Raw genomic sequence first — 10,000 nt, 5'->3', positions numbered from 1 at the left:
TTCTCATTTTCATTATGGAAAATCTGGAACTGTTTTCGAAATTTCACAAATGCGATTTAAAATGTTGCCAATTCATTCATTACCGCCACTTCTGTCCCGTAAAGGTAGATGTGTTCGAATGCCAGGCATAGAAAGTCCACGTTAAACTTATATAACTTAGGATATCATGTATACGATATTACAGAGACTATAATCAATTGTTTAGTTATTTTATCGGATTGAGAATCATATTTGGTGGATAAATAGTTAACGAATAAACTCATATTGAGATTCGGTTGTTCCGAAGTCGCCGCGAACAGTTTCAGATAAGACCTTTGGTTTTGGCAAGTCATTGTTTCGGATGAAAACACGGCTTCTGGAGCTTCTCGTTTTCATTTCTGTACAAAAGAGCGAAACCATCGCATTAAGCTACATAATAATGGTTAAGGAGTATTGAATCCCCCTTTGTGCGCCTCATAAAGGTGTGAATCCCGCCTCGTTGAGTCGCCTGTCGGAGAGCGCTCGGTTTTTCTCCTTTCGCAAAGTCCATCTGTATTTAGGAAACACTGCTGAACTTTTTTGCTTTTTCTTTCCCTCTAAAGTTGTTGGTTTTATCTCTCTTTCTTCTCTCTCTCTCTCTCTCTCTCTCTCTCTCTCTCTCTCTCTCTCTCTCTCTCTCTCTCTCTCTCTCTCTCTCTCTCTCTCTCTCCTCTCTCCCTCTCTCCCTCTCTCCCTCTCTCCCTCTCTCCCTCTCTCCCTCTCTCCCTCTCTCCCTCTCCCCCTCTCTCCCTCTCTCCCTCTCTCCCTCTCTCCCTCTCTCCCTCTCTCCCTCTCTCCCTCTCCCCCTTTCTCCCTCTCTCCCCACCACAGAGAATACCTTGGTGCGCGGGCGTGTGGGTGGGTGGGCCGCCTTCACGGGACGCCCATTAATGAAGTAACTAATAGTACCCGAGACCCGAGATACCCGCATGTGGATTCTGTTAACCCAGCGGGAAGTAAGGAGTCTCCACCACGCCGCTTTTTTTTCTCCTTCCTTTTTTTCCCTCGTTTTATTTTACTATGAAATTTTGAGCGAGTTATGTTTTGGTTTCCCAGGCTAGTGAGAATGTTGTCTGTGCATTTGAGTATGCGCGGCTATACTACGTTATGAGAGTGAAGTATATTAAAGCTCGATAGTTCAGTCTTCGTTATAAAATGATTATGTCTTACGAATAAACTGAAAGCATTATTTCCGAATCTAAAGAAAATATGATCATTTATTTTTTTTCCCTATAATCACTAGTTTCTATCAGTATTATATGTGTCACAATTAAGTGAAAATCAAATAAATTCCCCGAATGAACATGATCTTAAATCTTACTTTCTCCCTTCCTTCTCCCCCTGATGCCCCTCCTCCCCCCCTTCAATCCGCCTCTTCCTCTATTCCCTCCCCCCCCTTTTCCCTCCGCTTCACCCTCCCTTCCCTCCCACTGCCCCACCCTCACTCCCCTACCCCCTCCCTCCTCTCGACACACATAATGGCGAAATCGTGAAACTATTAACGTCTCCTTTGCTTTACATCGCCAAACATTCTTATTTCACCGCGAAGACACATTTACTGCAGGAACACCAACAGAGCGGCGGGCTGGATGTGGCCCTCGGCGCGGTGGTCCCTCGAGCAGGTCCCTTGCGAGCTGTCCGGCCCTCGCTCTCTCTCTCTCTCGCTCTCTCGCTCTCTCGCTCGCTCTCTCGCTCTCTCGCTCTCTCGCTCTCTCGCTCTCTCTCTCTCTCTCTCTCTCGCTCTCTCGCTCTCTCGCTCTCTCGCTCTCTCTCTCTCTCTCTCTCTCTCTCTCTCTCACTTTCTCTCGAATGGACACCTATTGTAAATTTATTAACCCATCAGTTCGATGATTCAACATCAAGTATAATGATTTTTAATATCTAAAAATATTTTTTTTTTTATGATTTACTAGAGACTTACAGCATGATTCTATTAGGAAAAGGATTTTTCTCGTAAATCGTCGCGAGACTTGATACGAAAAATATATTGATAATGAGGGACAATATCGTACATTTACCTTTTAAGATTAATCAAACAAAATGAAGAAACGTACATATTTTGGGTAATTTTTCCCTCGACATAAAAGCGTGGGAAGAGAATCCGAACCGCGAGCGATCTGAGGAAAGGAGGATCCGATCCGCCTCGTATAAATTTTGTCTCCGCAATTACGCCTCGATTCCATCCCGATCGCTATATTTCGTTATCTTTATAGGGAGCATCCGAAAAGCGACATAATGCACAGCAATCGGAAAGGTTAATGTTGCTCGGTCAAAGACCAATGGCGTGATTATACCGAGTTTCGTGCGCGCCGCCCGGAATTTGCCAGATAAAATGTTTGACCGCGGGAAAGCCATCGTCACGCGACTCGGCGGCGGAGGGGCGAGCGGAGGCGGCGACGGGACGGCCGAGAGCGGCGCAGGGGAGTCCGGGCGCCGACTCTCGCGTTCAGCGCATGATTTTACGTGTATGAGTGTTGTGAAAAGTGTGTGAATATAATAAGTGCATGAGGATGTTTAAATCCATATCTATACTTTCATTGATGTCTGGAGATTAGCTTAGTGTTGCGTAATTGTTTGTGAATGTTGTGTATGTTTCAAAAGACGAAGGGAATATTGAAGGTACTTACCGAGGATACCGTCGATGCTGTGGTCCTTCCTCGGGTCGTCGTCTCTCCTTCCGCCTCGCAGGATGCGGCTGATGGAGCTGACGGAGGGCGCTGACATCTTGTCCACAATTCCCTCCTGAAGAAGAAGAAAAAACTGCTGTTAGAATCACGATAACTAAGAATCAGTGAATTATATTTGGGCTATAACACAAACAAATGCCTAAAAATCATATATGAATTTTTTCTCTCTTTTTATATCAGCGCATATTTCATAGTTTAATCACCCCCCCCCCCCCGCCCCGCCCCTGCAACAACCCCCTCCTGCAGCAACCTCAGGCCGCCACCGAGCAGCGCCGAGGCCTCCCAGGTTGTTTATTTTCCGAACGAACCCCCCCCCCCCCCATTAGCCTCCCCAAATGAGGGCGGATTGACTCGCCGACGCTTTGTCACGGCTGACGTGGGCATGACAGCTCCCCCGCCCACCCGGCCGCGCGGATCGCCTCACGCCCGCGCCCGCCGCCCCGGGAGAAGGGATTATCGACAATGCTGATAATTGTAAGAAGAGATTAATCCTCTGATAGCGCTAATGTACCCCCCTCTCCCCCTTTCCTCCTTCCCCCCTCCCGGAGCGGCGGTGAAGGAGGCCGCAGAGGCGCCTGAGGACTCTCCTATGCGGTCTTGACGGATGGCGATCCCAGAGATGAAGAGAAAGGAGTAAAGGAAGAAAATGGAGAATGAGAATAAGAAGAGGAAAGAGACGGATATGAAGAAGAAGAAGAAGAGGCAGAAGGAGAAGAAGAAGAATTTGAAGGAAAATAAAAGGGGAGGAGGAGGAAGAGTAGATGAAGGAAAAAAAAAAAGAAGGTGGAGGAGGAAGAGAAAAAGTAGAAAGAGAAAAAGAAGAAGAAGAAGAAAACACCGCCCCCCCCCCCCCCCCCCCCACCACCACCACCCGATCCTCGTGTTCAGGCGCGCCAGAAGTCAGCGAGATCGACGCGGATTTCTTTATCTCCAGCATCTCTGTCGGGGACCCCTCTCCCTCCCTCGACCCACCCACCCACCCACCCCAAGCCCACCGACGCACCGCTGGCCAACTTGACTTCTTAATCCGAGTCAATCCCTAGTTTTCCAAATTGGCTTTCGGTGGAAGAGGGGCATCTGCAGCCCGGCCGCCTGTCTGTCAGAATCACTCACACATACACACGCACGCACAGATACATACAAAGGGCCTCGTGGGATGAACTTCCGAGTCGGTTTTAATATTAGTAATATCTAGAAATATAGCCCGGTACTTTGGTATTATTTCCCGTGAGAGTATCAACACAGCGGACAATTTACTAGCCTCCAATATTACCCATGATTACTGTTATTATCATAATCTTCGCTGCCTCGATGCTACCGACGTCTTTATCGCCAAGAACATCGTCGAACCAATAACAATAAACGCAGTAGGAGTCGCAGCCTCTACGATCGAGGCCTGGCGTCGATCTGGGCGCGCGGCGAAGCCTCCAGCGCCCTTGCCTGCGCGAGGCGACAGGTTGCCCGCCTCCTATCATTGCTGATTATCTCTTCTCCTCCTACTCTCTCTCTCTCTCTCTCTCTCTCTCTCTCTCTCTCTCTCTCTCTCTCTCTCTCTCTCTCTCTCTCTCTCTCTCTCTCTCTCTCTCTCTCTCTCTCTCTCTCTCTCTCTCTCTCTCTCTCTCTCTCTCTCTCTCTCTCTCTATATATATATATATATATATATATATATATATATATTACTATATACATACATACATACACACACACACACACATATATATATATATATATACATATATATATACATATATATATATATACATATATGCATATATATATACACATACATGCATATATATATACATATTTATATATATATCCATATATATTTATATACATTTATCCTCACACACACACACACACACACACACACACACACACACACACACACACACACACATATATATATCAAGCACAAACTCATATGAGGATGAAACCAAAAATTCAGTTTCCATTCTACATATGATCCGGCCAACACCTTCATTCCACAGTAATGAATATGTGCCTTTGTACGCATAACTAAATCTCTGGAGCCAAATGATCTGAAACCAGTGACCAGCGGCGCTCCGCCCAATTGACCTAGAATGACCTGACCTCCTGGATGATTAACTGGATGAAGTGCTTAAGCTCATCAGCACAAGTGCCTCCTAATTGATCTCCCCCACCCCCCACCCCCTTAATTTGTGTCAGGTTTGGAAGAAATTAATTTCTTATAAAGATATTATGAAAGTTAGATGATGCCAATTGATCGTAAAAAGTGCTAAAAGTACTCTAATGAAAATAATTATGAAAATAATGATGATTGGTTTTGATATTGGTAATAATGAAAATAATAACAACAAAATGATTATAACCAAGATCATGAAATTAAAATTACATCAATGATAACCAAATAATGAGACCTAAATTATTCAAACAATAAATATAATACCAGTACTAAAATCATCAACATAATCACTATCAGTGCCAGCAAAAGTAAGAAGCAAATAGAAATTTATTTTCTTCAGATGAACTACAGTTTCCTTGTTCATGAAACTAAACCAATTAGTTTTAATCTGATAATACCCCAGTGCAAATGCTATAGCTGCTGCCCCGCCCTCGGTGTGTCTTCCCTGCCCCGCGAGACACTTTACCTTGATAAGCCTGTCTCTGATCTCCCACGAAAACACGCCTGGATTGTCCTTTTTATAGTCGTCGATCTTTTTCTCGACGTCGGGCGTGGTTACCTTAGGCTTGGACCCGCCGATGACGCCGGGCCGGATGGAGCCGGTCTCCTGGTACCGGTTGAGGATCTTGGAGACGCAGCCGTGGGACACGCGGAGCTGCCGCGAGATCACGCAGGGGCGCACGCCCGCCGCCGCCATCTCCACGATCTTGAGGCGGATGTGGTTGGGCAGCGGCCGCCCGTTGATGAACACGCCGCCCAGCTGGTTCACGCGGCCCTGGCCTGTGCAAACACCACCAGCTATTTTGAGTGTTAGGAAATATCTCATTTCATAAGGATTATATCGACAATAATACTAATAAACATGTCAAATCAGAATTCTAAAAAATAAAATATATAGCATATACATTCCACGATCACAGTTAATGCGCGATGATAGTCTGCAATCACTGACTTCATCAAACAAGGAATCTAAATTCTAAATAATTTTCGTGTCACAGGTAAAGAAGACCAGCCAAAAAGCAGAGATCACGGCACTGATGATAACAGCGCAGCATTTCCGCGTCAGGGTCTGTCGTGGCCCTAATTGCCTCCGATCATAATGACTTAATCCCGCTCCCTCCCTTCCCGGCCGCTTCCGGTTGCTCCCTGATGGCCGTGATCCGCGAGCGGTCGTGTCCGGCCGCGTGACGACTCCCAGGCCGATGACGAATTGATCAACATGATTAGCAGCAATTCGGCGGCGGATCCCGACATCGCCGCCGAGAGCCGCCGACCGAGTCACCCGCGAGCGGAAACGCAGCGCGACGGCTGTCCGCCTGTTGCAAATTATGAGCTACAGCGGCAAGTGTCCGCATGCAATCGTCAAATTTATCTATTGTTGCAATTCTCAGTGACTGCGGATTGACATCGGTAGTGATTTGCAATGCATGACAGATCTCTGATCATAGTAGTTATTGTATGAACACTGGTTAGCGTGGAATGTATTTGCTATATATATTTCCCTACTGTTGAATTACTGATGTTTGTGAATCTCTTATACAAATTCCATTAGAGGGAGTGGTTTAATATGTTATTTTTAAAAAAGTTATACTGTATAAGTAAGCTACTAAAAAATATTTTAGCAAACAAATAAGATAAAAATTCTTACCCTGGAAGGGATATCCCGAGAATATAGGTCTAATAGTCATATTGTCCTGTTGCACTTGCAGCACTTCGACGAAAAATTATAAAGCCTCTCCTGGCACTCCCGAATAGGCAAGTCAAAGTCTCCGCCGAACACTTCCGATCACGAACACCTCGGTCAAATACAAGACACTGTTCCTGTTCCTCTGCCACCCACAAACTCAGGTGTCACACTACAAGGCGGTACACTTCAGCCTCCAGTTTTTGGGTCCTCAGACTCCGCCCATGGACCGCCTCCTTATTGGTGGTCACCTTCCGCGGCGCCTTTGATATGGAGATGGGGGCTTGTGACTGGTCGGTGGAGTGTAAAAGGGGTGGAGCTACGGGGCGGGGTTTGAGTGCTGCCAACCTCGCCGGGCAACGTGGGGGGTAATGTCGCCTCTTTGATGCATTCCTCACACCAAAGGACTTGTGGATATGATCCTGATTTATTTGTGTTATTGTTTTATTAGAATGTTTTAACTATATGAAAATTCAACATTAAATTTAAAGTACTAGGAGAACAGAAGACACTTCGTTTACAACATGCCGGAAATCGCAGGTTTAAGATTCAAAAGCCGACTTCTGTTCCCGCCATGGAGAACACATCTTATTCGTATGAAGATTAAATTCAATAATTCAGAATCGCTTTCGAAAGCGCAGTGTGTATCTACATACGATTTATCTCAGTATCGTTAAATCACGACATGATATCTGAATCAATCTTTCTCGATCATTCTACATCTCCCTGCTGTCCCACACGTCGATAGTTAAGTTCATTACGCATATCATTTCCTGGTGTACGCATGTTACGCATAATCGCCATTTACGAATCTGTCTTCGTCGCTATATCATCATGCTTCACTGTCTGAAAAAATAAACCTTGTTATTATTCCTCGCCGTTTCATTAATCTCACACCCGATTCTTATAGATCACTATTACGTCATCCTCGTTACTCTAATACATTATGGTACGTCGCTGTGTTCTTATGCTCCAGACACGTTACCGAATCTCAAAAACTCGTGTCTTCTGCTTCATACAAGCAACTTCATACACAACCATCATTAAAATCGGGCTCCACAAATTTAATCTAAATTTATATTCCGCCTCATCATCTTTCCCCGCCTCATAAGCTGACGGACTTTATTGAGAGGATATAAAAAAAATGTACGAGGAGAGTTATAAAACATTGCAATAGAATACAATGAATTACAGGATATTTCTAACAACGAAATACAAATCCGACTATTTATGAATGACGAAGTATACTGGAAGGAAATACTGAAGGTCCGAATATAAAATGAAACAATACAAAAAAACAAAAACAAAACAAAATTACACGATATTACTTATATCAAAATACAAACCCGAATGCATATTAACGACACAATTCATTGAAAGAAAACACCAAAAGAAAATGGTAATGATAAATACACGAGGAAAGACAATACCATAAAACAAAATAAATAACAGAGTACTCCAAATAACGCAACACGCACTCACAAACAACGTATTTGACTGGAAGAAAACACTGAAAGCAAAAGGAAATGACAAAAGCCACACAATAAAGCAGAATAAATGACACAGTATTCCCAATAACGAAACACAACCCCGCCTATATGTTAATGTCAGATTTCCAACCGGGAAAGAAAGTCTGCGCCTTTTCACGCCAATTTACCTCCGAGTGACTCTGGCTTTGGCCCGGAAGTATGGGTTAATGGGAATGCCTGGAGGAGCACCTTGTTTTGGAGGCGAAGGAGGAGAAAGGAGAAGAAGGAAGAAGAGGAAGGAGAAGAAGAAGAAGGGAGGAGGAAGGAGAAGAAGAAGAAGGGAGGAGGAAGGAGAAGAAGAAGAAGGGAGGAGGAAGGAGAAGAAGGAAGAAGGGAGGAAGAAGAAGAAGAAGAAGAAGAAGAAGGAAGAAGTGGAAGAAGGAGAAGAAGAAGAAGAAGAAGAAGAAGAAGAAGAAGAAGAAGAAGAAGAAGAAGAAGAAGAAGAAGAAGAAGAAGAAGAAGAAGGAGCAAGGAGGAGGAAGGCAAAGGAATAATAAAAATAATAATAATAAGAAGGAAGAATAAGAAGAAAGATAAAGAAGAATGAAAAAAGAAGGAAGAAGAAGGAAATAAAGGAAGAGAATTAAGGAAAAAGGAGGAGAGGCAAAGAGGAAGAAGCAGAAGATAAAGACGAAATAGGAGAAGGCATAGAAGGAGAGGGGTTGGAGGGGGAGGAGGAGGATAGAAGAAAGAGAAAGAGGAGGAGAAAAGGAAAAAGAAAGCTGAGGAAAGGAGGAGGATGAGGAAGAGGAAGAGGAAAAGCAGGAGGAGAAGAAAAAAGATAAGAAGGAGAAAGGAAAGAAATTGAGAAGCAGAGAAAGAGATATGATGGTAATAAGGATATTAAGGATAATGATAATAATGATGATAATAGTGACACGAATGATGGCAATATTAACGATAAGGATGATAATAATAATGATGATGATAAGAAAAATAATGATAACAATGATAATAACATTAGCAATAAAAGCGACAACAGTATGGGAATATATCAAAGATGGTTACAGTAATGATATCAAGACATCTTCTTACATTGATATTGCCTCGACTTGTTTTTATCTTTTACGGAAGTCTTTAGAAAGCCTCTTTTCACCACTCAAAGAATAGAAAAGACGAGAGAAAAAAAAAAAATTAGATCCAGACTTTTCCCAGCATTCTTGGAAACGCGATGACCTGCCTATTTCGGCGGTTCCTTAAGACCCTTTTTGAGTATGGCGCCGTCGCTTCTTGGCACCAACAGCGGAAGCGCCGAAGAGGCCTGGCACGGATCGAGACTGTGCTGAAAAAGATAGTTAGCGAGGGTTGCTTTTTCTTTTTCATTTTTTTCGGATTTTCTTTGTTTTAGTTAGTTTTTTTTTTTTGATTTCGTATTCTCTTTGTTGTTCCTTCGTATTTGTTTTTGTTCTTCTTCTTCCCTGTATTCTCTTCCTCTTTCCGCTTCTTTCCTTTTTTTCTACCAAAAAATTTCCTCGTCATCTTCTCCCCCTTTTTTTCCCGCCCTCCTCTGCCCCCCCCCCCCTCCCCCCCGTTGCCGTAGGCCTAAATGCCTATGGACCACAAACACAATTTGATTTATGCCAAATACCATTACCACACATCGAAAGCACACACGCACATGCCCCCTCCCTCTACCCTCCCTGTCCCCTATCGCCTCTTGTGCTTGCGTGAATTCTCCTCATTATCTCCCTCATACATCCCTTGCGTCGCTCTCGCTGCAATCTCCAGGCGATTCTTATCTCACGGAACTCGGGGACGCGAGGAAGGAGGAAGACAGGGAGTGCGGGAAGCGGGTAGGAGAAGAGGAGGTCGTATTGCGCCACCTCCTTGCATGTTCCTTGGTGCTTGTGTGAGGGGAGGGCAAGGAGGAGGAGGAGGAGGAGGAGGAGGAGGAGGAGGAGGAGGAGGAGGGCAA

At 44.4% G+C, this 10,000-nt stretch overlaps 2 protein-coding genes across 2 annotated transcripts in view; one reads left to right on the top strand and one right to left on the bottom strand.

Annotated features, from left to right (window-relative positions):
* LOC125043021 (protein gooseberry-neuro-like) overlaps positions 1-6,713 on the bottom strand; it is a 9,022-nt gene extending 2,309 nt beyond the window's left edge. The window contains exons 1-3 of the mRNA XM_047638973.1: positions 6,521-6,713; positions 5,432-5,670; positions 2,646-2,760 (exon numbers count right to left, since the gene is read on the bottom strand). Of these exons, the coding sequence (XP_047494929.1) occupies positions 2,646-2,760; positions 5,432-5,670; positions 6,521-6,560 (394 nt within the window). The 5' untranslated portion in view covers positions 6,561-6,713. The remainder of the gene's footprint in view (positions 1-2,645; positions 2,761-5,431; positions 5,671-6,520) is intronic.
* Positions 6,714-9,256: 2,543 nt separating this feature from the next.
* The window catches only part of LOC125041189 (glycine-rich cell wall structural protein 1.0-like), a gene marked incomplete at its 3' end in the record, with an annotated part of 1,651 nt that continues 907 nt past the window's right edge, over positions 9,257-10,000 (top strand). Inside the window, exons 1-2 of the mRNA XM_047636030.1 lie at positions 9,257-9,379; positions 9,962-10,000. The exon at positions 9,962-10,000 is cut by the window's right edge and continues 144 nt beyond it. Of these exons, the coding sequence (XP_047491986.1) occupies positions 9,257-9,379; positions 9,962-10,000 (162 nt within the window). The remainder of the gene's footprint in view (positions 9,380-9,961) is intronic.

Source organism: Penaeus chinensis, chromosome 3, assembly GCF_019202785.1.
Source record: "Penaeus chinensis breed Huanghai No. 1 chromosome 3, ASM1920278v2, whole genome shotgun sequence".
In the NCBI taxonomy this organism is placed as follows: domain Eukaryota; kingdom Metazoa; phylum Arthropoda; class Malacostraca; order Decapoda; family Penaeidae; genus Penaeus; species Penaeus chinensis.
Note: the sequence above shows the minus strand (reverse complement) of the source record. Positions and strands in the feature narration are given on the sequence as shown.